The 26,656-nt window shown below is 54.7% G+C and overlaps 12 protein-coding genes across 12 annotated transcripts; 7 read left to right on the forward strand and 5 right to left on the reverse strand.

Annotated features, from left to right (window-relative positions):
* Positions 1-264: 264 nt before the first annotated feature.
* PG997_004715 (Trimethylguanosine synthase) lies at positions 265-1,805 on the reverse strand (the record flags this gene model as incomplete). The annotated part of the gene is made up of 2 exons (XM_066809030.1): positions 265-1,621; positions 1,711-1,805. The coding sequence occupies 2 exons, from the start codon at positions 1,803-1,805 to the stop codon at positions 265-267; spliced, it is 1,452 nt and encodes a 483-aa protein (XP_066672648.1).
* Positions 1,806-2,246: 441 nt separating this feature from the next.
* On the forward strand, positions 2,247-3,536 carry PG997_004716 (uncharacterized protein; the record flags this gene model as incomplete). The annotated part of the gene is made up of 3 exons (XM_066809031.1): positions 2,247-2,411; positions 2,472-2,559; positions 2,617-3,536. 3 exons carry the CDS (start codon positions 2,247-2,249, stop codon positions 3,534-3,536), a joined length of 1,173 nt encoding a protein of 390 aa, XP_066672649.1.
* A 279-nt stretch (positions 3,537-3,815) lies between these two features.
* Positions 3,816-4,499, reverse strand: PG997_004717 (Dolichyl-diphosphooligosaccharide--protein glycosyltransferase subunit dad1; the record flags this gene model as incomplete). Its single annotated transcript, XM_066809032.1, has 3 exons — positions 3,816-3,946; positions 4,007-4,064; positions 4,212-4,499. The coding sequence occupies 3 exons, from the start codon at positions 4,497-4,499 to the stop codon at positions 3,816-3,818; spliced, it is 477 nt and encodes a 158-aa protein (XP_066672650.1).
* Positions 4,500-5,200: 701 nt separating this feature from the next.
* Positions 5,201-5,646, forward strand: PG997_004718 (uncharacterized protein; the record flags this gene model as incomplete). Its single annotated transcript, XM_066809033.1, has 3 exons — positions 5,201-5,203; positions 5,264-5,381; positions 5,453-5,646. The coding sequence occupies 3 exons, from the start codon at positions 5,201-5,203 to the stop codon at positions 5,644-5,646; spliced, it is 315 nt and encodes a 104-aa protein (XP_066672651.1).
* Positions 5,647-5,888: 242 nt separating this feature from the next.
* PG997_004719 (cmc1-like protein) lies at positions 5,889-6,206 on the reverse strand (the record flags this gene model as incomplete). Its single annotated transcript, XM_066809034.1, has 2 exons — positions 5,889-6,097; positions 6,173-6,206. 2 exons carry the CDS (start codon positions 6,204-6,206, stop codon positions 5,889-5,891), a joined length of 243 nt encoding a protein of 80 aa, XP_066672652.1.
* Positions 6,207-6,653: 447 nt separating this feature from the next.
* On the forward strand, positions 6,654-7,629 carry PG997_004720 (uncharacterized protein; the record flags this gene model as incomplete). Its single annotated transcript, XM_066809035.1, has 2 exons — positions 6,654-6,856; positions 7,080-7,629. 2 exons carry the CDS (start codon positions 6,654-6,656, stop codon positions 7,627-7,629), a joined length of 753 nt encoding a protein of 250 aa, XP_066672653.1.
* A 5,512-nt stretch (positions 7,630-13,141) lies between these two features.
* PG997_004721 (uncharacterized protein) lies at positions 13,142-14,204 on the forward strand (the record flags this gene model as incomplete). The annotated part of the gene is made up of 4 exons (XM_066809036.1): positions 13,142-13,229; positions 13,520-13,696; positions 13,755-13,882; positions 14,007-14,204. The coding sequence occupies 4 exons, from the start codon at positions 13,142-13,144 to the stop codon at positions 14,202-14,204; spliced, it is 591 nt and encodes a 196-aa protein (XP_066672654.1).
* Positions 14,205-15,276: 1,072 nt separating this feature from the next.
* PG997_004722 (uncharacterized protein) lies at positions 15,277-17,361 on the forward strand (the record flags this gene model as incomplete). The annotated part of the gene is made up of 1 exon (XM_066809037.1): positions 15,277-17,361. One exon carries the CDS (start codon positions 15,277-15,279, stop codon positions 17,359-17,361), a length of 2,085 nt encoding a protein of 694 aa, XP_066672655.1.
* A 912-nt stretch (positions 17,362-18,273) lies between these two features.
* On the forward strand, positions 18,274-19,002 carry PG997_004723 (uncharacterized protein; the record flags this gene model as incomplete). Its single annotated transcript, XM_066809038.1, has 1 exon — positions 18,274-19,002. The coding sequence occupies one exon, from the start codon at positions 18,274-18,276 to the stop codon at positions 19,000-19,002; it is 729 nt and encodes a 242-aa protein (XP_066672656.1).
* A 262-nt stretch (positions 19,003-19,264) lies between these two features.
* On the forward strand, positions 19,265-19,645 carry PG997_004724 (uncharacterized protein; the record flags this gene model as incomplete). Its single annotated transcript, XM_066809039.1, has 1 exon — positions 19,265-19,645. The coding sequence occupies one exon, from the start codon at positions 19,265-19,267 to the stop codon at positions 19,643-19,645; it is 381 nt and encodes a 126-aa protein (XP_066672657.1).
* A 113-nt stretch (positions 19,646-19,758) lies between these two features.
* On the reverse strand, positions 19,759-20,769 carry PG997_004725 (Efflux pump himE; the record flags this gene model as incomplete). Its single annotated transcript, XM_066809040.1, has 2 exons — positions 19,759-20,353; positions 20,513-20,769. The coding sequence occupies 2 exons, from the start codon at positions 20,767-20,769 to the stop codon at positions 19,759-19,761; spliced, it is 852 nt and encodes a 283-aa protein (XP_066672658.1).
* Positions 20,770-22,522: 1,753 nt separating this feature from the next.
* On the reverse strand, positions 22,523-26,085 carry PG997_004726 (WSC domain-containing protein; the record flags this gene model as incomplete). The annotated part of the gene is made up of 5 exons (XM_066809041.1): positions 22,523-23,454; positions 23,553-25,337; positions 25,400-25,530; positions 25,588-25,774; positions 25,836-26,085. 5 exons carry the CDS (start codon positions 26,083-26,085, stop codon positions 22,523-22,525), a joined length of 3,285 nt encoding a protein of 1,094 aa, XP_066672659.1.
* Positions 26,086-26,656: the final 571 nt, after the last annotated feature.

Genomic DNA, 26,656 nt, shown 5'->3' on the forward strand with positions numbered 1-26,656 from the left:
CTGCGCCTTTACAGCAGAATACGATACAAGGGGCTTGTGTAGTCCAAACTTGGGGCACCGCCATGTGTAGAACTATTTTTTCATTTTCGAATTAGCATTTTAGACACTAGGTAGTGACGTCTTGTCGGCGACTAGATCAAACAGACAATTTCAAAGACATCTTCACACCAGACATTATTGATGCATCTTCTTGCTGGTCTCAGAATCGACCAGAATGGGTTCAGTATTGAATAGGGGTATCAATTACACTTCTCAACAATACCATTAATCCATCTTCTCGCTGTACCTCTCGAACTGTTCTTCAAGTTGCTTCTCTATCAATGTGTCCTCATCTTCCTCCTCATCGGCTGACCCAGTTAGCAGAGGTTCCTTGTCGCCACCTGGGTGCCCATTGCCTTGTCCATTGATGTCACTCTCACCCCATATGTAACCTAATTCCACTATCTTCCTACCCTGCTCGCCATCCGTAACCTCAGTGTGTTTGTGATTCTGTTCGCGGCTTAGCTCCTCGTTCTGGCTTTCGACTCCCTCCGCCTCTTCGACTTGGCCCTCTCGCAGGTTACCATTGTTGGTGTCATGTGGCTTACCATCCTCTTTCTCGGCTACAATCTGGGTTTGCATCTCGTGCCGATTGGTTTCCGCCATAGGCACCTGAATTTCGTACGCTGTTGTGAATTGCGACTCGGGTGCTTCGTCCGTTCTCTGCGTCTCAGTTGTCTTCTCGGCTTGAGGCCTCGGTGCCTTCTCCGATATTAGCTCATGCGATTCATTGGCGTGCGTGTTGTTACTACCATCATCGACCTCCGTCTCTCTCGTTATCACAGCTTGCTCCTTGTCTGCATTCTCGTCCGACCTAGAAGATGTCGCAGCGGTCCCTTCCTGTGCTGGTATATACGTGACCATGGCCTTGCTAGCTCCCTTGACACAGTACTGCACCACCTCGATCTTGGGCCCATTTGAGGGTACCAGCCTGGCGACTTGGCGAAGATCACTTGTCCGTGGCAGGTATAGGGCGTGGTCCATTTTTCGGTACGCCGCGTGCATCTTTTCGAGATTGTAGGGCTCCATGCCGCTCAGATCAAAGATGGCGTCGGTGGTATAGCCCGGCCCGCCCCACGGCGGTGAGCCAAACAAGGCCGTCTTCGACACATCGACCTTCTTGAGGGCATCGTCGAAGGGAGTCTTCTTCCGTTTCTTTGGTGCCGGCGCTGAAGACATGGTGGCCGCCGCAGCAACGTCGTCGTCATCCGTGGTAGTCGACGACGACGACGACGGCGAGGTCAGATACTCCAAGACCTCGAAGCTGTCGCCGTGCACCCACTCGATGTACTGGCCGACCTCGTAGAGCTCGGCGTTGTGCTGGGCGCAGGCCAGGGTGGCGGCGTCGCGCTCGACGGCGATGATGCGCTCCCAGATGCCCGACTGGGCGAAGGCGATGGTGTTGGCGCCGACGCCGGCGAACAGGTCGACCAGGGTCGTCTTGTCCGACGAGATGATCTGGCCCATGTCCTGCGCGATGCGGGTGGCGACCGTCTCGGGCGTCACGCCGAACCAGGCATCGTTGGTCAGGCGGATCCCAGAGTCGTAATAGGGGAAGATGGTGTAGCGTTGCTGCCAGTACCTGTACAGAAAAGTCGTCCTATATAAGATGGTTCTGCTGAAAACAAGGAAGGACGGGGAGCGTATATGTTACCGTCTCAGAAAACTCACTTTTGTAAGTCCCAAGGGACCTCGCCGATTTTGGTCCAGTGATGACACTCGTCTATCAGGGGGAGCTTCTTTGCACGCTTGAATTTGGGTTCCATGGCGGCGGCGGATGGCGCTTTGGAGTGTCGACCACCTCGCGTCTCTGGGTCGGATCAAGGTCCAAGTACTCAGTACCAAAAGATCATGTACTTTTATGATGCTTGAAGCACCTCTGGAATTGACTCTATTTGCTTACATGTATTCAAAAAGTACCAGTTGTGATACTTCCGCAAGAGAATCGCTGTAGCATCTTTCTGCAACTCAATATAAGGCCCACCTTTTAGGTACTTCACTGCTGGAGCTTGGGCCCATTGGTAAGGCTGAGCATGAGCAAGAGCGGCAACAAGGAAAGTGACAGCTATCACGTATCTTACAACCTCTTACATCATTCCCTCCCCCAGTAAAACAACCATATTCAGGCACTGCCCATTCTTAAAGCCGCATAGGTGCTTAGGTCGTTGTCATTTGGCACAAGCATCCAAGCCTAGGCGCCATCCGCTATGTTCAACGCGCTCAATCGCTTCATATCCCGCTTAGACGGCGATCCTCAGCCCAGGAGGGACCAGCAGGGCGGCTTCGGCTTCCAAGTGCTGCGTAATGCCAACTTGGAGCTGACCATTGAGCCGTGGTTCGACTTCATCGTCGGCATCAATGGCAGGGTCATCGTACGTCCATTGTCCACATTCCGTATAAGCCACGGATCACAGCTAATTTCATTGGTCTAGGATAACCCAGATCCCATGCTATTCGCCCAAGAGGTTCGCAACTGCGCTGGCGGAACAGTAGCACTGGGCCTTTGGTGCGCCAAGGTAAGTCTGGTCTATTCTCCCGCTGGCGATTGACCTCCATGCCTGACTTGTTCATCTACAGGGACAACGAACGCGCGTCCTCCACGTACCAGTGCCCGCCGAAAACCCTTCGCTGGGCATCGCCCTCCAGTACACCCCCTGGCAACGGCATCGAACATATGGCACGTCCTTGATGTCCCCGCAAACTCACCGGCCGACCTCGCTGGCCTGCTGCCCTACAGCGACTACATTCTGGGCACCCCTGACGGAGTATTACACGGCGAAAGCGGACTGGGCGAGCTGGTCGAGGACTACATCGGGCGGCCACTCAAGCTGTGGGTCTACAACAACGAGTACAACGTAACCCGCGAGGTCTCGATTGTGCCTTCTCGGGACTGGGGCGGTGAGGGAGCGCTGGGCTGCGTGCTGGGCTACGGTGCGCTGCACCGCCTGCCCGCGCCGCTGGACGAGCCCGTCAACGCGCCCGGCGAAACCATGTTCGACGGCGGCGATAATGGTCCGGTCGGAGAAGGGGGTCAGTTTATGACTTTCGCCGGCGAGACAGTGGGTGGCGCACCCTCCGATCCCAACAGCATGTTCATACCTGGAGCGCAATCGCAAGGGGCACCCCCGTCCGACTTCCTGGTACCTGCTGAGCAACCCCCGCCTCCTATGGGCAATGCGCCGCCCATGGCGGCACGGGGCGCCCGACGGAAAGACAAGCACGGGCCTAGTCCGAACCGGATGATGGATGACTACTTCGCAGAGCAGGAGAAGAAGAGCCGGGAGCTGGATGGCGTCTCCAGCAGCAAGGCCTCCAATACTCCCCCGCCGCCGCCTCCCAAAGCAGGAGGGGTTCCGCCCCCGCCAAAGGGGGACCACCAAAAGCCGCGACACCGGCACCAGAACCGGAGAAGGAAGCGGGTGCGGATAACGATTAGGTGTTTGTCCTCTAACCTGACTCGACCTGCGTGTGTGGAGGGTTTGTACTACACGGAGTGATATCCCATAGAGAATCATAACAGGCATGTTATTCGTTGATCCATTGTTCTAGCTCTAGTTGCTTCTTATGTCATGGGCGAACGCTTCACGTGCCAAAGTAGTCAACGCCGTAATTCTTGTGATATTGTACAAGGGACGTGCCGTGTAACGCCATTGTGCTTTTGTTCCTGTACCATGCAATATGGTTGGTGTCTCGGCCCTATTTTTATCATCCACTGATTCTCCCCTAACCCGCACTCACGTCCGCTTGACCTCTACTACCTCTCCCAGCACTTCCACTTAGTTTATGAAGTTCACACAGAAGAAGTGCAGGATCAGACTGCCGACAACATAGTCTGCGAATGCCCTCTCTGGGGAGACAGATGGGAAGTCTGCCTTGTTGGCCTCTGTCGTCTGGATGCGAAGGGAGGCTACAAAGATCGCCGATGTTAGCCCTGAACAAATCAATGTAGAGTATAGGGACCACGTACCTGTGAGAACGAACTGGCCAACAGTGGCAGAGAAACCGGAGAGGAAAGCGTTGAAAGGCTGCGAAAACCATATGGATTAGTACTTTGTCATGTTGTCTTTCCATTCTCTTATTTCCTGAAGCATCTTCCTCCACACACACGACAGCATATCGAGAAGAGTTGGATCGCCGACTGGAAAGAGTCCCGGCAAAGGGGGCAAACGTACGTAGTTACCCGCCACAACGCAGTATACGAACTGCAGTCCTCCGACCACGACGAGGAAGGCCATGAACAAGTCAATCAGCTTGGTGCGCTGGGGCGTCGTCTTCTGGTAGTGCTTCAGGATGTTGGTGACCACATTGCTCCATGCTTCCGACGAAGTGGTTGCCGAAGAGGACGACGAAGACGAGGTCTTCTTGCCGGGTCCGGAGACGGTGGGCACGGTGGTCGCGGTGGTGGCAGTCGTGACGACGGGCGCGGCCGCCGGGCTGGCTTGCGACTTCTTGGGAGCCATTGTGTGCGTGTGTGTTTTGGCGGAGGAATCAATTGACGGGTCACGCTGGGTCGATTTGCTGGTAGGTCAGCGGGATTGGGAGAGCTGCCCCTTTCGTGTCGGACTTGCAGGCAGATGGAAACCGGGGGTTTGTCTTGTCGTCGTGTAAGTGCCGACCTCAGGTGGTGCTTCTGACTATCAATTGGAGCTGTTTCGTTTAAGGGACACGAAGCTTCAAGGACAAGGGCCAATGAGGTGCTAGGTCGGGTCTTACGGGCCTGTGGCTAGTGCTTGTGTGGGGTATCGTAGACGCCGACTAACTCAGACATACAGCTTCATACGGATACCTGTACCTCCGCGCATGAGGAATGACAGTTTCAAAAGAACGTAGTCAAGTAACCAATGGTGCTGGATTCAATTGATGAATTGATTTGCACTGAAATGGTGTTAGTCTATGTGTCAAGATGATGTTGGGCTAGCAATTGGCAATTCAAGTGCGTAGGTGGTTTACATGGGTATACCATATTCAAGCCACACCTCGGCGTCCCAGCATTATGACATCGACGATAAGTCCGACAGAAGCTCCCTCCCTCGGGCTCAGCTCCGTGCTGTCCGTCCACAAGGTTGATAAGAGCTTCGCATATCCAAGACCTACAACATCGAAACGAACAACCATCTGTCAAGATCAATTGCCGTATCAAGTCAATCATCATCCATCCAAAATGGTACGTGCAATTGAGAGTGAGCCTCATGTCTTTAGGGTGTGCGACTAACAGGTGATGCAGAGTCTCGACAACATCGCTTACGTTCTTGGTGCGCTGACTGCTGGCGGAGGCACCATGGGCTACGTGCGAACGGGTTCCGTCCCCTCGATCGCCGCTGGATGCACCGTTGGACTTCTCTGTACGTACTCTTGTGTCCCATCTTCCCGTGGTATTGTTCAGTTACACTTTGCTGATATCCGCTATTTCTAGATGGTCTGGGAGGTTTTCGCCTGCAGAACCGCCAGCCGTACGGCGTCGAGCTCGCGCTGCTCGCTTCGGTTGTTCTGGGCGGCTCTTCCATCCCACGAGCACTCCGCAGTGGCAAGCCCGTCCCGAGTGTCCTCAGCTTGATCTCCCTCTTTGGCTTGTTCATGTTTGGCAATGCGTGGAGGAAGACTTTCTAGAGAAAGGGCGGGAGAATGGTTTCAAAACAGTGGCGATTCATGTCGGAGCCGGAAAAGTCGCGGAAGGGGGTTTCTTTCTGTAAAATCACTTGATAGCCTGAGGGACTCCTCCTTTCAGTCGAGAATAGGAGACGAAATCCCAATGCCTATTGACTAAAATCTCGAGCCATTGTGCTCCCGGTCCGCTACAGTGGTAATGCGGTTTTATTCCGCCGTCGAATCGTACAGGTCGAATGTGCCGTCTACGAGTTCTCGTCAATGTCTTTCCACGCCTGCTGGATCTTCTCGCGCTTGGCTTTGGCAACCTCGCGATTTGTGGCGGTTCTTTTGAGACGCTCGGCGCGGAGGCACATGTTGACTTGATGCTTCGTGTCGCTGCACATGCCTAATGACTTCCACAAGAAGCCGCGCGCATGGCATTCCTCGAGGGCGTTCATGATTTCCTCGCAGGCTATTACGGGCCGGCAGAAAGCTCAGATTAGGAAGACGCCAAGACGGGACCTGGAAGGAGCAATTGATCGCTTACCGACATTGTCCTTTGTGTGCAAATGAGGATGCATGGCGAGTGGCTTCAGGCGTGTCCAACGCAGGTTCTGGCTGGCTGGCTGGCTGGGTTGGTTATGGCGTATCAGAGGAGGGCGCAACGACAAAACCTCGGTCGCACTTCTCCATCCCAGGTTGGACGGGACTTTTCGATGTTCAGGGAAGCAGGGGAAGCTCAGACCACGGGCAGGCCACGCTCAGACACTCATCGCTCCGCTCCACTCCGGGCCCGGCAACTCCACCAAATATCATAATTGGCTTTTGAATGGACGCACACCAAATCGGATTACCTAAGGCAGCCCAAGGTCCGCTGGAATCAGCCCGCATTGGAAAGAAAGATTGGACAAGTCGACGGCTGCATTCCTCCTCTTAACGAGCACTTGCAAAAGGCTGTGAATTGAACTGTTCACGCAACCAAGAGGGAGGTTTTGACAAATACGTTGGATTCAAGATAAGCAGGAGAGATGGCGTCCAAAGGTCCGTCGCCGAAGCAGCAGCAGCGTAAGTGTAGCATCATCACCAGATCCCGTCTGTTTTTCTGGAATCAGGTTGGCTCACTCACATATCTTCGTTCAGAGCTCCAAACGCAGTACTCAAATTACAAGAACGCTCTGCAGCAACTCGCACAAAAGATTGGCGATGTTGAGCAAGAAGCCGAGGAGCACAAGTGCGTACTGTCTTTTCCTTTCAGGTGCTGTCGGTTCCGTCAAGGGTCCTTCCTCTCTTAGCGTCGGTGACCAGGCAGGGTATGGGAGAGAGTCAAGAAAGAGAGCTCATTGCTCGTCGACATCACCCCATTTCCAGCGGGCCTGCTTCGTCCTGCTCGAGTCTGTTTGAGGACAGATTTCATCTATACCCAAGTGTTTCCGTCATTGTTAACACGTAGACAGGTTGGTGCTCGAGACACTTGGCCCTCTGCCAAAAGACCGCAAGTGTTTCCGCATGATCAACGGCGTCCTGGTTGAACGAACAGTGCAAGATGTCATACCCGCACTCAACACGAATGCCGAGGGTCTGAAGCAGGTTTTGGATGAACTGGTGAAGCAGTACAAAGTGAAACAGGACGACTTAGAGAAGTGGAAGGTACGTCACATTTTCGCCCAGCGCAGGAGCCCAAAGTATTCATACTTTCTGATGCCGAGGATGAGTTGCGATGGTCTGATCTGGCCTGTCATGATCCGATGCAGTTGGGCTAACGTCACTCCTCCTACAGAAGAAGAACAATGTCCAGGTCGTGCAGTCTTGAGATTCTCCTGCCGATGGTATACATTCCAAGGCGTCAACGCATGTCACTGCCTAGAAGGCCTTCGGATGATGTACGCGGCTGTTCTATGGTTTGTATGGCTGTTACAACTCCCGGCTTCGTGGGCCGTCATCAAGCTAGGCATCTTTGTCTACTTCATCTGCATGAAATGGATGGCCTGCGGATCTCGTAGGTAATCACGATCGAGACCTGGCACGTTGCGCCGGCCTTTGGCGGGGCGATGATGGCAATATCAACTACAGTCTCAGGTCAGCAGTGTACGGCGATGCAAAACTGGTGGTGGTGGTGGTGGTGGTGATGGTGATGCGTTGTTCATGTAGTGTATGCAGTTGTGCCAAGCCACATTCCGGCGTCAAAGGCGTCCCAATGCCCAACGACATGCTCGCCCAAGGCTATTGACCCCAATGGTTCTGTTGAATCAACCATTGGGCTAGACGCCGCCGTTCAAGATGTGGCTTTTTCAAGTGGTCACAAATGGACTATCTACACGAGGCAGCTAATCAAGAACTCGTATGCAAACCCTTCTAGAAAGCATTGCTGTTCCTTTTTAACCTGTCTCCAGGTGTCTCCCAATCCTTCCCAGCCCAAAGATGCTGTCCGACATGGTTGGGTAGTACATGCTTCGGCAAATCATGCCATGAGCGGGGAGTTCGGCTTTGTGCGATTACTTTATGCCACAGACACATGACAAAATACTACGCGTACCCATGTTCGAGCGGTATTGTCGTGGGTGGTACAAAGTCGGAATAGAACACTGACTCCCGATAGCCATATTCACACACACACACACACACACGCGCCTTTACTTATAGGAATCGCTCCACCGAGAAAGGAAACTGCCACTTGGACGGGTGAGACCTGCAGGGGGTGGGGCGTCCTGGCAAAGTGCTTTTCTCATGCTATAAGCCTGAGTCCTGATTGTGATATCGAGTTGATGGCAGTAACCCCTTCGGATTCCAGTCGTAAGTACGTGTCCTTGTATATGCTCACCCCGTCAGTGCAATGACCACGCTTATGAACATTGCCCATGTAGCTCGGGGACTGGGCAGCCCCGTACCGCAGCCGGCAAGCAATCCCATTGCAGAAGGAACTAGTTCTGCTATTTGTGTGTGTAGTGTGCTATGTGTGATGGAGACGGTTCATATGCAACTGTGCCCAAACATCGGGCTTGCCGCACCATGGCTTTCGGTAGCGTTGCCATCCCTACTCGATCGAGGGTGCTGCCTACGCTTGCCGAACCGATAACTCGGGATGGAAATGAATTGGCTACGAGATGCCCTTCCAGAACGCAAGAACAGTTCCACTTGGAGAAGATGCAACGGGGTATTCGGGTGTTCTGTCCTGGCAAAGTAACGAATGGGAGTTTTAGGTGGTTGGTTTGAACGACACCACCATCAACGATTGGGCACCACACAGAGAAAGAGGGGTCGGGTCTGTCGGACGCAGTCGGGTCGCATGGGCGTAGAGTATCTGCATGCCCGGCCTGTCCAGGGATTCCTGCATGCTACTGCTAAGGGCATGGCATGGCGAGGACAGTCCCTAGTGGGCTGGGTACAGTCTGCAGACTTCACACCCACCACCCATCAGGCGATCTGGGTTATAAAACATCACATCAAATACCTAGTCTGTGACGAGAAAGCGGCAGCAATCGCCATCGTCCCCAAGCCTGGTTGAACAAGCAGGCACCGGGGCACCGAGTCACAAGACTCGTGGGCTGGCCATAACCGCCAGCTCCCAAAGTGACCAGTTGGAAGAAACAGGCACCGAGCATGCCAATCAGAAAAAAGGATTTCAATAATAATACCCTATTGGCCGACCCGCATCCAGTCGTCGCGTATCGTTGCCCCAGCCAAAACCAGCCTTATGGCGAAGCAGGCCGGCTTATCCCATCCCATACGAGCTTTTCTGGCCAGTCGTTGCGATCCCAAACAGCTTTCCAAATTGGAATACCAAGCTGCCCTGCTAGAGGCTGCTGCAGGAGTCTCCCATCCTAGCCTGAATTGTCAAATCAGCAATGGATCAATCCACCCACTCACAGCTTGTACCGGTTGATCCCCTGGCTGTCCCAGTCAAAAGTACATAGCAAGTCCTCGATCGAGAGAAAGCCATACCATGCTCGGGCCCGCAAGGGAAACACATGAACGACGTTTTTTGCCTCTTCTCTTTCTTATCATGTGGTGATCAAGAGTAACACCACCTGTGGGTGTATACTACCAACCTGACAATACCCTAGTCGGGCAATGCCTTCACCGCCTCCACCACCGCCGCTGAGAGTCTCGTGCTGTCCATGTCCAGGGTTAATAGAGCCCACGGTAGACATAATAAATTCTTTTTCTTCGCGGTGAAATGTTCTGGGATGCAAAATACGTCTTCTGGAAACTGCGAAACTAAGGCACGTCGAACATATGGTCACATTCCATGTGCTCGTAAGGAGTATGCACTTATACCAGGATTAGGATACGTGACCAAAGAGCAAGAACCAGAGCTGACCGGGATGTGGTTTTGATAGCCGGCCACACAATTCTAGAGTAAAGATGCAAACAAACTCCATAAAAGCTTTGAAACGGACGTGCTGTGCTCTGACGTGGGAATGATACAAGACGATTGTTGATAATATCGAGACGAGACGAGATCTCCATGCACCAAGGCTTCAACCGGACTTTTTGACTGTAAGTACCTATCGGAGTGGGTATCTCGGCTTTACCCATTGAATATATGGAGTACAAGTCGAGGATGGATGAGGGGAACCTTGAAACATGGCATGGATGTGACGAGCGACGAGTGTGTGATGACTGCGGTGGGAATCTTAGGCCCTCAGCCCGGTGTACCGGCTCGTTGCAAGCACATCCGTCCGTTCCTATACCTACGATTTAGGTATTCGAAGCCAGATACACACGATGCAGATTCAACTTTGGTTGGGGCCTCACACCTCAGGCTCTGTAAGCGCCGGCCGCCTGTTTGTGCTAGTCGATCAATCAATCGTACACCAACAAATATTTCCGCAGCTCATAGGTTACCTTCACTGGAAGATAAACAACACAATATCACAGTCAATCATAACGTAGCCTCAAGTGCGCGTCTAAAACATCTTATACGTAAATAAGATGATAGTATAGACCAGCCTCAACTATCAAAGGAGTACCTATTTTGTGACTTGTGGTGTACATAATGCAATCAACAGAATGTACCTACCTAAATCGAAGGCTGGGTCAGCGCCAAATGCTTCCAAGTTAGCGCATTCTCTTCCGATTTTTGCCCTCCTCTCGTGCTGTGTGTGCTTAGATCTCAACCCAAGAAGTTCGTCCCATGTAATGGCTGATGTCTGGTTTAGCCTAGCTGGGTTACTATTCTTTTTATCCCGTGTGGTTCCCGCCCATCACCAGCAATCACACCGAGTCTGAGTGTCATCGTCTCCACCCTGACGGTGCGGGACTTGTTTGGTACAGTACGTGTCAAGAAAGATTAGCCCCCCTCCACTGTTTTCCGAAAGGCAAAAGAACACCATGCCTCTTATCGTATATTCTATACCAGTTTGATCAAAAGTTAACCTTTGTAGTATATTTTTCTACTATACTTTAACTTTTTCGGTAAACAGTGGAGGGGGGCCTAATCTTTCTTGACACGTACTGTACGAGGTTGCGAACCGCGCTACGGCTCTCTGACCGCAGAAAAGTCGACAATCAAAACGCCGCAATCATTCCCACTTCGTCGTCACTCGTCACTGACTGACTGACTGCACTGACTGATCTTGTTCTAGTTTCCCAGATCCCCAAAACTGCCATCAGACCAAGAGCCCATCTTACTGTAGCCGTTCCTCTTTGTCCTGCAACTACCCCACGCGACGCAGCAAGCCAGCACGAGCACCCTACGGTCCCTACCGGGCTTGTCTGCCATTGACTTCACTTCACGTACAGATCCTACTGCCTGCCATAAGGTTCACTACCTGCCACGACCTACCTGCCTACCTACAAAGCAGGTTGACCTAACGCGAAGCAAACAGAAGGGTGTCGTCCAGGTATGTATGCATGTATCCATCCGAGTTCCAGGTTTACCTACTACTACCTAGTGGTAACTCTCCAAGCACGTCGAGAAGTACTTCGATACTCAATCCCAATCTTTAACCTTCCTTACCTAAGACCAGCCTACCTACCCTACTGCTACCTGCTACCTGCTACCTGCTACCTGCTACCTGCTACCTGCTACCTGCTACCTGCTACCTGCTACCTGCTACCTGCTACCTGCTACCTGCTACCTACCTCAAGGCTCGAGCAAGCTACTGCTCGCTCACCTTCAAGGCTCCAACCCAATCCCCATCCACCTTCTCATCCCGCAAAGCCCAGTTCAAGTTAGACAGTAGTTTGTTTGCATCCCACGTTTTCCCATCTCGTCCGCGAGCTCATTTGCTGCCCGCGACCTGGCATATCCACGAAAGTTGATCTAATCAAAGACGCATCCATCCTGCTCAGGCCCTTGCATCCGTCCAGTCAAAACTATTCTAGACGACGCGCATCGATCGATACCTTCGATTGTACCGTACGTCTACATATCCAGCGGACAACGCAGACCCTCCAACAAGTCCACAACGGCCCATACCCAACCGAGTAAGCCCAGCTTGTTTGTCGCCTCAAAAGCCTCCATACTCTGACGCGACCGCACTTCCCGCAGCCAGCCCCTTCCGCTTCGCCGCTGCTTGCGATACTAGCACGAGCTGTACTGGGTGTCCGACAAGCGTACCCTACCCCAGCCGTGCTCCGAGTACCGCCCGCCCCCTTCGCGCACCCGTTGGAATTCAATATCCAGCGAACCCGGTGTAACCTCACGCGTGCACACTCACAATACCACCGAGTCGGTATATCAATACCGTTGCAGTACTAGAGACACCATAGCCAACGTCGCTTCCCTGAACTAGGGGTCGCTTTCCATAGTGCCTTCCCTCCTTGGCCCTGCCCGTTCCTCTAACCCGGCCAAAGTACACTCTACACGGCCTCCCTGTAAGTCTCTCTACCACAACCTGCAGGCAGGCGATCGTTTCTGCGGAACGCCTGCGCGATAGAGCCACTGAGCTTCGATTCCAAAAGGAACATCAGGACCCGCAGTAACGCAAGCACCCTCGGCCTTCTCACATACAGTACACACACACCCCGCCTCGCTGCATCTGTCCACGTTCTCCTGCCTCCACCATCCCACTCCTGCAACCGCGGCCTGCTGCCTTGACTGACCAAGACCCTAGACAAGACCCAGGAAAAGGGTGCAGACCGACTTTGCATATCGCAAGGCATACCGTCATAGCCTGAGCTTTGCGACAGGGCTGCCGCGCCAGGTTGGGAACTGTGAGGTCACGTCGTTCCCGAGCTACGTCTCAACGCAGTAATCGTAGTAGACTGGGGGATCCGCTGCCGGCATCGTGCCCTTGACGCAGAACCAGAAAAAAATTTGCTGCAGCTAAGCCGCGCGCAGTTTGTAAGCCCTACCTTACTCCATTGACCCAAGCTGCAACGTGTCAGAGGCAGGGACACATCATCTCTCAACCTAGTTGGGACCTAGTAACCGACTGTGCGAGTTGGCAGACCAAGAAAAATTACAAGAAGCTACCACCCGCTGCAGGTAGCCAAATATGTCGGATTCCCCCAATCCCCTCCAAAGGACGTTGAGCCTGGTGTACAGTCACCCGACGGTGATGAAGCACAAATGAACGATCCTCAAGACCCACACGCCAGCGCTCTCGGCTATGAGTTCGAAGTCAAGGAGCAGGATAGGTGGTTGCCTATAGCCAATGGTGAGTGAAGAGTCTGCTTGCTTTTAATCCGATTTGTGCGGCGCGCGGTGCGCGTCAACCCATCCCGTCTATGGTGAGGTCTCGAATCCACTCGAGTCGAATCAAGTTTGAGGTTTCTGGACCAGGGAGAAGCTGCCGCTGTGGATGAGCTGCGAGTTGCGAGCTTGCCGCGAGGTTTGAGTGGAATCGCTTCGTTAGCTTCTCACACAATTGGTCCTGCGGCTGGAGCCAGACGCGCCCTCCAAACAGATTGCTCATGTCTCACGATTCGTCGTCTAAGTCGCCGGAAGCGCAGGGCGCTTCCAGGTTGGACAAATTCGATGTATACGATGCTAATATTCGAAATTTCGCGCCAGTCGCCCGCATCATGAAGATGGCATTGCCCGAGAATGCAAAGATCGCCAAGGAAGCCAAAGAGTGCATGCAGGAGTGCGTGAGCGAATTTATCAGCTTCATCACCAGCGAAGGTAGGTCGATGTCACTCCGCGCTTGCAGATGCTTGAGCGTCGTATTAACCCTCGGTAGCTTCTGAAAAATGCCACCAAGAGAAGAGGAAAACGGTCAATGGCGAAGACATCCTATTTGCGATGACGTCTCTTGGGTTTGAGAACTATGCTGAGGCCCTCAAGATATACCTATCTAAATACCGAGAGGTAGGAATCCCTCCCCCCATTACGCCGCGGCCTATAGATATGCGATGTTGAGGACCTCGCTCGGCCTGCTTCTTGTTCCTTTCTAGCCACACGTGTTGTCTCATCACTGACCAATGCTTAGCAGTCCCAGTCAAATCGCGGCGACAACCAGCAAGCCAGACCAAGCAGCCAGGGATACGGAGCGAGTGGCCCTGGTGGTGGTGCGGCGGCGGGGGCGTCTGGCTTCCAGAGTGGTGAGGCTGGAGGTTTGGCTGAAGGGGGCGAGAACTACCTGTACAGTGCTCAAGGCGGGCACAACGGCGCGGCTGGTGAGACCTATTAAGCCCTCAGGCGCAGCGTCCGATCCCTGCCCCGGTTTCCAGCCCATCACTACCTGGCTGGCAGAAGTTGCTGTGCACAGTGGCCATCACCGAGGATGGGGTTTGTCTTCTACGTGTGTATAAGTAAAGGGTTGGAGAGGAAAGATGAGATATTTTTGGGCCGGAGGGAAACAAACATACACGCCTTGACTCGGAGTTGACTACAGGGATTCGGTACTTGTACATGAAGATGGCCGGGAGGGTCTTTTTCAGTGGACGAAGTGGCGGGCATGCGGCGGGAAAAGCAAAGGTCTCCTATTGTGTTTGTTTATTTTATTTATTTGTATTTCGTAGATTCCCCAGGGCACTTCCCCTTTACGAATGCTTTTGCCTGTTGAAAGGACTTGAGTATAGGGTCTAAGGTTTGGCAGTAGCTCCGGCCTCGAGGTTGGAGATGATGGACAATCACATTCTCTTTTGAATCCACCATAATCCAGCCCTTACAAAGTCTATAGCTTCCTGGATTGTCTTAGTTGTTCACACACCCCTTACGTTGGTTCTCTTGTAACTGGCCAGACTCCAGCATGCTACCAGGTAGATATCCTGTATCTACTATTAATATATGTTAGGTACGCGCCTAGTACCTAGCAAGTAGGTCCAGTATCATTGCTTCCTGATAGGCCGGAAAGTGAGTGAGGATTGGCAGCCTTATGTCTGAGGAAAAGACAGCCCAGGCAAAGTCGAGGGTCGAGGGTCCGTGCGGGGCGTAGGGTCCCCTCCCCCACCATTTTCCGTCACTCGATGGCTTGGGTCCACCTCTTAACAAAAATTTGGGCAGAGGCAAAAGAAGTTTCTCCAGCAACACTTTTCTAAGTTCCAATCTCCGTTTCGAGTCGCGTGCCCATCGAGACATCCAAGTCGTGATCATCCAAGCAATCCTCCTGCCATCCCTATAGACCTGTTCTGAATTATGTGATGCGCCCGGAATCTCGATTCCTACCTTCCTGAGTCCTGCATTTAATAGAGGCGCGATTCGAGCCGAGCCGAGAGACCACATCAGACAAGACTCCGCTGCCGTCTTGCTGCCTGGCCCAAATGCAGTCTGCCGTCGCCGCAACCACGACCGCCACCCAGCTGGCTCGCTCTGCTGCAAAGCCTGCTACACCGCTCAAGCCCATTCTCAAAACGGCTTCGTCCACGTTAGGGAAAAGGCGGGCTCTGGAAGACGATGACCTTCCTAGCGATGGTAGCAGCACAGATCACCTCCAAAGCCCACGCAAACGCCAAAGGGTCGAGTTCGACATGAATCTTGAAATCCACGAGGTCGGCGCCAGAACCGTCGAGGAGATCAAGAAGGAGATCTGCAAAGCACTCGACGGCCATGCCCACGGAGACGATGAAGACTACGACATCTTGAAAGAAGCCGTTGCCGGCCGACAACGGATCTACGATGCCGACGACGATGACGACGACGACGAACTCGACAAAATACTGCCCGAGAGGCGGCGCCAGGAACTCAAGGGCTACATGGTTGCATTGACAGGCTTTGTGCCTCGTCTCGGCAGGTCGGCGTCCGGGCTGGTGAAAAGCGTGCTGCGGTGCCAGTGGTTGGGTCGTGATGACCAATTCGCCACCGTCTACACCCAGTTCCTCGGGGCACTGGTGAGCGCGCAAGGCTCTTACCTCAACCTTGTCCTCGAAATGCTGGTAGACAAGTTTGGCAACTCGCGGCCGGCCGACTGGGCTGTACCCGACTTCCCAACCGTCACCCGGGAACGTATGCAAGATCGACTCCATCAGGCTGTGCGATACCTTCTTCGCGTCTTTCCCGCCGCAAATGTCGTCTTGGGGCAGGTCATTGTCAGCAAGTTCCCCTACCACGACGAGTCGAGTCGCGTCCACTTGGCTTACGTCGACAATCTTTTGCGCTTGCGCAAGTATGCCTCCCAACTCCAGACGGACATTACCGACCTCATCACCAACCGTCTAGTGCATATCGATGTAAAGATGCAAATGGATATGGACGACCTTGATGACCGGCTAACTGCTATGGTTTTGATGGCCCTTCGTTCAGCCCAGGCCAATGGAGAATTGCCCGCCGATGACGACGATGACGAGAGTGATGCCGAGTCGGTGGACAGTGATGATGAGGAGGACGAATTCAACCAAATCAAGTCCGTCAAGGAAAGCATCGAGAAACTCGACGTGACCCTGGACAAACTGTTCAAGCTTTACACGCCGTACTTCGACGATCCAGACTCGCCCGAGGCCTTGTCGACATTCGAGACCCTCCTCAACGAATTCTCCCACATCATTCTTCCTGCCTACAAATCCCGCCACACGCAATTCTTGGTGTTCCACTTTGCACAGCAGTCTGAAACGTTGCTGGACTTGTTCTGCGGGACATTGATCAACACTGCTTTCGAGTCCAACCGGCCGCTTGTCTTGCGCCAGGCGGCTTCGGCCTACCTCGCTAGCTTTGTAGCTCGTGGTGCCATGGTGCCCGGTAAACATGTACGTTTGGTGTTTGAGGTACTGGGCCATCACCTAGACAAGATGCGCGCAACCTACGAAGTCAACTGCAGGGGACCTGATGTCAGACGTTATGCCTCTTTCTACTCTCTGACGCAGGCCTTGATGTATATATTTTGCTTTCGCTGGAAGGATCTCATCCAAGAGGTCCCTGGAGATGTTGATGAGGATGAGCTCTCGTCGTACCTGGACCAGGACATCACGTGGATACCAGAGGTGAAAGAGGTTCTCCGACGCAACATCTACTCTAAGCTCAACCCGCTCAAGGTCTGCTCGCCTGCAATCGTCGAGCAATTCGCACCTCTCGCTCACCGGTTACGTTTCATGTACGTCTATCCTCTTATCGAGACCAACAAGCGTCTACGGCTATCACAGTTCGTTTCGACTTCTTATGCGAACGGTGGCGCGCTGCGAGAGTCGGGGCTCGACCTCAACGACGAGAGCTGGCAGCAGCTCGATTCATATTTCCCGTTTGATCCATACCAACTACCAACGAGCAAGCATTGGGTCGAGGGAGACTATCTGCCATGGAGGAACATTCCCGGCCTGAATCCTGACGACGAGGAGGACAGCGACGAGGAAGAAATAGTCGAGGAGGAGATTGACGAAGATACGGCAACGGATGATGAGGATGGTCGGGATGACTAAGTGCCTGCATTCCCCAACAGCGCCACTTTTCCGACTGGTATTTGCATTGTTATTATTGGCACTGGCGTTTTCGGCTGCATCAAGGGGAGTTCTAAAAACAAGGCCCGATTTGAGGTTACATCTGGAAGGCAATATGGATTCAGGCGTTAGGAGGGAGATATCCGGCTTTGTCAGCATGAGTCCTACGACGCTATTTTCCGCAGAGTAGCAATCCAGCGCATCTCTCAGCTCCCCGTGCTATTAACCAACTGTGACGCACGTCTTTCATCATATGTTTCAAGACCTCCAAGGGCAGGAAGCAGTGTTTACCATGTGAACAGCATGATTCAAACCCTTCATCGGGATTAGTGCCTCCCGGTAGTCCATGTCACTCTGTCTGTCTTGAACTGGTCGAAGGAAGGGGCTGAGCTATAGCCCCGCACAGAGGCTTTTGTGTTATACAAATCAACATATGTACAATCGTCGTCAGCGCTACATAGACGGCACCTTGGCGTCCGCTCTGTGTAGTCCATTTCATCCGCCGCCATACTACCCTACCAAAGGTGTTGCCTCTTCCCGAGTTTGGGAATGGCTACCCCGTCCCCCTTTGGGTAGCCACGATGGCCCGGACGACAACGAGAGTAGCCTCCGTCCATCGTTCGCTAAATTCTGGAAGAAGTTGAAGCCGAAATCCGGACCGCACCGCAATCTGACATTCGTCTCGGCCAATCCTGGACCCCCCAATGGTGCGTAGTGATACGAATACTAATCAGTCGCCAGGGGAACGACACCACGAAGGAATCAATTCTTTTGTTCTCAAACCTCTATGGAGGCGAAACAATGCGCTTTTTATTGTTGTCCTAGGGCTGGCTGACATTCATTTCGTCCAGGACCAGCTGCTCCAGGCTCCGGGGGCCCTTCGCCAGCAGCGGCATGACGAGGGCGTGGACAAGGCCGAGGCCCGCCGCGCCCAGGTCCGTCGGGCTCCAGATCCAGCACCGCCAGCGCAAGGCAAATTACGCCAAGGGGATGGAGATGGACATCGTGAGGCTGCGTGACGCCATAGAACGGTGCAAGGCGGACTGTCGGGGGCTCGCGGGCGAGAACCGGGGCATGCGGGAGCAGTTGGCTTCCGTGACGGTGGCAACTGGGCCACTACCACAGCAGCAGCAGCAACAGCAGGTGCCACTGGGTGCTGACCAGGCTGTTCCGTCTGTGATGTCTGGCATCGACTGCTCAATGACGATGGCCGAGTCTGGCATTGATGGCATCAGCAATCCAATGCCGCCAACTGGGGGCTCTGTTGCCTGGGCTGCTTCTTCCTTCTTCAGCTCAGAGCCGGATTACATGACCTACTTGAACGTCGACAAGAACCCAGGCTCACCTGCGTTCCAGGTCACGAGGGACATGAAGCCAGACCAGGAGGGGCGCGCTGGTTTCGTCGAGGAGGTTCAGGCTCCGGGCTCAACGCTCGGGGGAGCAGACGACCAGGTAGAGTTGGCTCGAGGCCCAGAGGAGGAGACATATAGGGCGATCAACTTCATTTTGGCGTACGACAACCTACCCCTGCCCTTACCCCTAATCCCTAAACCCCTCCCCGAGCATCCAACGTCTCTCCTTGGATATTTGCTACTGCTGTTCCGGGAAATGGACGGGCGCTGATAAGTGTCTGCGGCTTTTTTTTATCTCCGCATCTTTCTGTCTTCATCCCCAGAGAGGGATCATTGCCAAATCATTATCTTTTTTGCTCTAACTTCCTACGATCCATCTAGTCTCGAGCACACCTGCTGGGATCACTTTACGACAGCCAACTTTCAGCTGTACGATGGAAAACAACCACCATCAACGAATTCAGCAGTCACCAGCTGCAGCGCCGGCGACGTCGACGACCCCCTACCACGGTCACACCCTCATGGTATCAGCCATGGCGCTCCAGCAGGCGCCCGATTCTGTGCTCCAGAATATCGAGAAAGTTGCCGCCGCCGGGCCGATATCCTCTCCCGGAGAAACCCCTCAGGCGGACATGGGCGGGAGCGTCACTTGGCGTACGACGGGCTTCACGCTCGAGTCGCTGCACAGTCTGGCATCGACGCTGAACCCGCCGGACCTGGAGCTCGCGCCGGTGCAGGCGTGGTTCGAGATGGTGCGCGAGTACGGACAGGAGGCGGTGCTGGACGACGACGGAAGGGTCCTCGACACGCTCATCGCCGAGCTCAAGGGCTTGGTCAAGTGTCTGAGCTTCGGCGCCGTCATTGAGCGAGCCGCGTTCGACGCTGTTTTACGCAGGGTCTTGGGAGATGGGTAATTATGCGTTGAGGTAAAAGGAAAGTGACTGGCTCTAGACGTGTCAATCGCCAATTGCGAGCAGGCTTTGTGAATGTCATTATTAATATGCTCGTCTAACTACCAATAAACTGGCTATATGAAATTACTTGAGGTGCTTGGATGGAATCCGAGCCCTATGTCCCCCTTTCCCTGTCGCTCCGGCTCGGGCTTGTACCCGTCCACGAGGACCCATGCAGGGTGGAAGACAGCGAGACCAAGCACGGCCTCGGCAACGAGAAACCCATCCAAGAGCGCGAACATGGCCTGGCCGACGTCGGTCGTCGTGAAGCCCTGCGCCAGGCCGATGGCCCGGTACAGGTCGCGGATCAGGAGACACACGACGACGAGGACGACGATGACGAGGTAGCCTTTGAACCGGCGGGTCAGGGCCCTCCCGCTCCCGACCACCCCGAGCTCTACCTCGGTCGTCCGGCTGCCGTACTGGCGGTACGTCGTGAGGGCCTGGCACAGCACGACGGCAAAGAGTACCATGAAGACGGCCAGTGTCGCCGCGTGTAGCCCGATGCCCACCGCGCCGACGAAGGCGCCGCTGTCGGCGTCGGGACCTAGGCGCGTCGTGCTGGAGGTGCCGGACAGCGCCAGACCGAGGCCCACGATCTGGGCAGCGAACCCGGCCAGGTCGGACCAGATCAGGTAGACGTACCACCCGGGATCGATGAGGAGTGCTCTTTGCCGATAATCTGAAGAGTCCGTTCGATCGTCATGTACATACTAGGACAGTGATTAGATGGTCACTTCAGTAAAAAGTGCGGCCTTTGTATTTCTTTCCCTTCCCTCTGCAGATCGATTTGTCATATGACATCACAAGTATAGAGTGGCCACTTACGCCATAGAGACGAACGACGGGGCAAGTGTGAGGAGGATCGTGACCACCACGAACAGGTGGGCGCTCAAATTCCCCGTCGTACTACTGCAACGGATGCCGTAGCCGACGATTTCGAAGACGCACGCGAGGACCAGCGAGATGGTGAAGTTCCCCCACCGGCGCAGCAATAGGGTAAAAACGGCGCATCCCAGCAGGCTGGACACGAAGACGACGATGAGGAGGACGCTCACGGCCTGGTTCATCGTTTGGGTAGGCATTTTGGGGGATCGTCTTGGTGGTAGACAGATATATTGATTAGCCGTAATGCGGTGATCGTCGCACACACACGCTACTGCAGGTGTATTATTGTCGGACAAAGGAAGGTATAGCCGGCATTAGTATGTATGCCTGTCTACCATCCAGAATATTGGCGATACTCCTTTTTCTCTTTAGCTTGTGCCGGAAAGCTGTTATTGCGAGGCTGGAAATCTGGAAGCAACGAGACAGTCAATACTTACCAAAACCCGTGAGCGAGAACCAACTAACAATTTACAAAGGCAAGAGAGAGAAAGATGCCCGAGCCACGAAACCAGGACCGACAGATGCAAGTGATGCAAAAGGCCGTGTCCGAATCACAGCAAGACTCGGACATAGCTCGACCAGTGACATGCCCTCCTAAGGTTGTCTTTACGTGGCCCGGCCTAGAGCAGTCGCTCACGCAGGGCCAAAAACTGCCCTTTTCCAGGTGGCCGGCCCCCCCTCCCCTATCTACCTGATCTCGCCTGGGCCTAGCCGAGCGAACGCCAACTTGTCTCCTGCTCATGGCGGGAAACCACTCCCCAATCTTTTGACTGATACAAGCGCGAGATCCTGATGGCATGACGTCTGGAGAAAGGAGAAAGGAGGGAGAGGGAGAGTCCAGGTGCGGCAACTGGTGGCCGGGCTGAAGAAGACCCTACTGCTGCTGCCGGGGCGGCTAATAATGGACAATAAGACTGCGGTCGAGGCAATCTGCACATTCCATCGCGCCCAATCCTGGTCATCGCCGCCACCACCATCAGCACCGACGAAGGAGGGTACATTAGAGTTATTGACGAAAATCGTGGACCACCTGACCAAACGGGACGCCGCCCGGTGGTCAGCTCTAGCCAGGCCTTGGATGGGTCTGGGAAGGGGTTGCGCGTAAACGCCGTATCATGTTGAATGGGTGCAGGTGGGATGACGTGCAGGAACGGGTAGGTAAGGTAGGTACCTAGGCAGGCAATTCAACCTGACCTGTAGGTAAGAGCGTACTGCACCTCAGCCCTGCTGAAGAAGGAAAAACGATGCTGTTGATGTAAGAGTGGTGGGAAGGTGGGAAGGTGTCGCCCCCAAATTCCTCCCCCAACTTCCCAATGTGCTCAAAAGAGCATGTGCAGCTGAGATGTTGCTTGGAAGTTGGACCCCAACACCAAGAGGACGTACTTGAACACCAAAACGTTGTCGTAGATTGGGGGCAGCAGTTGGCGGCACCTCCCGCCTTTGCCCGAACCAACTTTTCATGCTGCCTCAGCCACGTTCGGTGCCTTCTTCCTACTTTTTTTGGTGCTTGCCAACTTGCACTTTGCGAACCAAACATGGCCACGATGAGAGAGACGACTCTGGTGACTGTCAACTTCAACGGGATAAGGTGAGAAGTTATGTATGTATGGGGAAATGACGACTAAATTGTTCTCTGAATATATGCAATCTGAATGATATGACGCCCTCGTGATAGCTGTTAGGAATTATAGCCCAGGACTTTTCCCCTCTCAACTTCCCGCAGAACTCCTCAAAACCCAATTATCGACTACTACCCGAGGAGGGCCGAAATGTTTCGGCCTATTAACCTCTCTCGCCCTAAGGATCCCAAGTAACTAAGTAATTAGGCATTAGAACAGTCAGTCAGTGGTGCTCTAGCCCTCCCACCAAACTGGTACTTTCTTTTCCGGTGAACTTGCCGCAGTGCAAGCTCCAATGTCCCTGATAACCAGTGGTTACCCCCAGCTTACATTACATGCCCGGCAGGCTGAAGCCCGTCGCGTTCGGCCAGTTGCCGATGAACGCGGGGTCGCCGCCGATGCGCACGTACGTGCCCACCGCCGGGATGCCGCCGTCCAGCACAAAGAACTGGTACCAGCCGGGCGGGCACACGTGGGCGTTGGGCGGCGCAGTGACCGAGCAGCTGGTGCCGCTGCAGCTCATGGCCGGGAAAATGGTCCGGGCCCCCATCGAGTTGCCGTGCGTGCTCGAGACGGCGCCCAGGAGCGAGACCTTGATCGCGCCGTTGACCGCGGGCCCGCCGAGGGTGAAGCTGACCGTCTGGCCGTATTTCCAGTCCTTGTTCGTGAGCGTGAAGCTCGGCCGCGGCTTGTTGTTGAGCAGGTACGGCGGCGTGAAGACCTCGACCCGCATCTCCTCCGGGTGCACGCCGTCCTCGGGGTCCGAGCCCGTGATGAGCACGCGCCCGTCCAGCAGCGTGATGGCCTCGCTGTGGTAGAGGCGCGCCACGATCGTCGTGGCCATGTTGCTCATGCGCTGGCCCACGGGCTTGGACGGGTCGTAGAGGACGGCCTGGTAGTTGGGGTCGGTGGCGAGGCCGAAGCCGGCCACGCCCTCCTTGGCGCCGTTGGCGATGAGGTAGGTGCCGTCCGGCAGCGGGGCCATGCAGCTCATGACACGCTTGGAGGGCATGCGCTCCAGAGTCCACTGTGGCTGGGGAGCCTCCGGGTAGATGGTCACGCAGTTGTCCAAGCCCTGACGGCCACCGCTGGCACCACCGCAGATGAAGATGCCGAGGGGGTCGGTGTAAGGCGGATACTGTGGGAGAAGCACGGCCGTTCCTTCGAGGGGATAGGTGCGACCTCCGTAATCGTCGTTCACCGACGTAGGCATCCTGGGCATGGTTTTAATCGTCTGGAAGGTCTTCTCGTCCAAGATGCGCCCTTCATTCCAGACAGACGCAAAGATGTTACCGCTGGGAAGAACAGCCAGGAAAGGGTACAGGTTGTTCGGGTCCGTCTGCTCCAGCCAGTCCATGTACAGAGGCGGGCTGCCATTCGGGGAAGGATCTCCAAACTCGGCTCCGGGGCAGCATTGGAGCCCTTCTCACCGCCGACGACAAGCACCGATCCGTTGGCCATGATCATGGCGCTCGGGTACCAGCGCCCAGCCTGAAGTCTTAGGATGTCCACGTTCTCCTGCCAGTCGTTGGTACCCTTGACGCCGGCCGATCCGTCAGGCCAGTACAGCCGGACGCCAAAGGTCGAGTCAAGAGACCAGCCGCCGACAGTGAGCTGTCTGCCCACCTTGTCGGGTAGTGTGATGCCAGCGTTGCAGAAGACGTCCGTCTTCAGATGCATCGTCCTCCAAGCCGCAGTGAAGTTGCCCACCTGGCTCAGATCCAGCTCGTACGCCCCTGTGCTGTTGGGGGCGCCGGTGCCCCATTTCTCCAGGAAGGTGACCTTTCCGGTAATGGACTGCATGGTCAACAACGGCGTGACTACACCGCCAACAAGGTTGGAGTATGCTCCAGCGTCGTTTCCTGTGGGGTTACCGAACACGTAAAGCGGCGTCGCCCCGGACCACTGGTATGTAGAGAGTCGGCTACCGCCACCGCAGATGGCCGAGGCGTTGCCCGCACAGGGGATGTTGCAGTCTGATTCGGCCTGCTTGCCGACGCCGGGCTGAGTAAGGTCCCCTGGGTCGCCGCAGTAGCACTCGTCGCCGTACTCCATGCCCGCGATAGGATAGCCAAACAGCGCGCACTGATACAAGCATTGGCTGGCAGTGTTGGTGCCTGGGTAATACAGGGCCCAGGGGAGGGTTCGTTCGTTGTTGACGTTGTCGTTGTAGCACCCAAGGTAGGTCCAAGTGTTGTTGAGACCCGACGTCTGGACGACAGGAGGCTGGTAAACCTGAGGCTTCCCCTGGGACACAATGGATAGATAGCCTGGCCCACCACAGATCTGCGAGCTGTCGCCGGAGCATGTGTTGCTGCACTGCGAGGGGTCGTTGGTGACGTGCCCTCCATTGTAGATGGCGTTGCCGCAGAAGCACTGTTTGGAGAACTCGGTGCCTGAAATTGTATATCCTCTGTTCTGGCAGAGGTAAGCACAGCTCTGTGGCGTCAAATTGTCGCTATCCGGGTTCTGGTAAGTGGGCAGAATACGTCCATTCGGGCCATCCTGCCAGCAGCCCTGGGCGGACCAGCCGGCGGGCAGGCCAGTCGTGCTAGGGACTGCTGCTGATGTGGAGGTGGACGTTGGCGCGGATGATGAGCTGCTGCTGCTGGGGAGTGGCGCTGTGCCGTTCTTGACATATACTGACAGGCGGTTCCCGTTACCGCAGAATTCGTACTTGTTGCCGGCGCAAAGTTGTGAGCAGTCGCTAGCCGGGGCAGACTGCGGACCGTTCTGGAAAAAGTTGCCGCAGTAGCATTCGCGGCCATATTCGGTTCCAAAGTAGGTGGCCCCTTGGCAGAAGGTATAGCATGACTCTAGGGTCATCCCGTCGCTGGCGTTGGCAGCCAGTTGCAATGTACGGCCGGGCACCTCCAGCTGACAGCCATACCAGACATAGTTGCCCACTGTCCGAGGCTGGACTGGTCCGGTCGGGGTCGGGCCGGCAGTGCCGCTCGTTGTAGTGCCGCTCGTGGTAGTGCTGGGCGTGCCGGGAGCAGCAGTAGTGGTCGACGGCAGTGCATTGCCAGAGCTGTAGACGTTGAGACGATCCGGTCCGCCGCAGATTTCCGTTTGGTTACCAGAACAGAGCATCGAACAGCCTGAAGTAGCAGGGGCACCTCCGTTCAAGAAACTGTTTCCACAGACTACCGAGAGAGTAAGTGTCTGGAGAAGTGTCATTGCGTGGAAAACAAAAGGCAGGACCTACAGCATTGGCCAGAGTATTCGGTGCCGGCCAGAGAGTAGCCGGCTGCTCCACAAGCAGCTGTGCAAGTCAAGGCCGAGTTGTTGTTACCGGTGTTGGCTTGGTACGTCAGCGTTCGACCGTTGGTTCCTTCTCTGTAGGAAGTAAGAAGTTAGACATGCGGTCTTGCCCTAGATACCAGGGCGCCTTACGAGTAACATCCGATGGATTTCCAGCCGGGCACACCAGTATTGGGCGCAGGCCCGACGTTCTTGGGGTTCTTGTACAATGACAAAAAGCCAGCACCTCCGCATGTTTGGGTCTTGTTTCCATCGCAGGGTGTGTTGCACGAGCTGTCCGAAGCCATCTTGGCCCCCGCCGCAATGGTTCCTCCGCAGTCTGTTTGATGGTTTAGGGTCCGCTCTGGTCGGAGGGTGGCAAGGGGGTTCATGCTACTCACAACACTCGTGGTAGTACTCGACACCAAAATAGGGGTAGTTGTTCGCATCGCAGTAGGCGAGGCACTCCATCACCGTCATACCCCCATTGTCGACCATACTATCCGAGCTCAGTGTACGGAAAGTCTCGGTATAACACCCAGTGTAAGTCCAACCGGCCGGCAGATCCTTGCGTAGAATATTTCCATCCGCCAAGGACACCGAGGCTAGGAAGGCCAGGGAGGCGAGCACCGATCGCCCCATAAACCCCATGGCTGGAATCGAATATCTCAATGTGTTCTGTTCAAAACGAGTGTCTGTACGGGAGGAACCGAATGCGTGGAGCGGTATGGAGAGCATGAAAGAGGCCATGTGGTGGACATGCCCCTATTTATGAACGTGATGTCCTTCCATGCCATCAATGTTCTAGATGCATGCCGCTGAAGGCGAGTGCTGGACACAGGCTAAAGGGGGCCTTAGATGGGCTTGACTGTGGTAGATTGGCACTAGGCGTGTTGAAGCTTCAGCCAGGTCTGTTGTTGTGAGGTCGTGCCCATCCAGGTCTTAACGATAGGGGCCCTTGATGAATCGTTTCAGCGGCTTCAAGCCATGCCATGCCCGAGACTGGTAACCGTGAACCCGTCGGCATACTCGCCCACCATGTGTGCCACGCATGCTGCCGTTGAGCCGACTCTGGTATCTCGTGGCCGAACGGGCAGGCGCTGCGTTGTGCCTTATCCTCCGCCTTACTTGCCGTTAGAACGATTTGCTTGGCGCTCGCTTTCTTACCAGGCTCAAACGGCCTCGTTTAGCGTTATTGCTATCTCGTATTTTCGTAGCCTTA

The sequence above is a fragment of the Apiospora hydei genome (genome assembly GCF_038363865.1).
Source record: "Apiospora hydei strain CBS 114990 chromosome Unknown utg000004l_segment0_segment0, whole genome shotgun sequence".
NCBI lineage: Eukaryota > Fungi > Ascomycota > Sordariomycetes > Amphisphaeriales > Apiosporaceae > Apiospora > Apiospora hydei.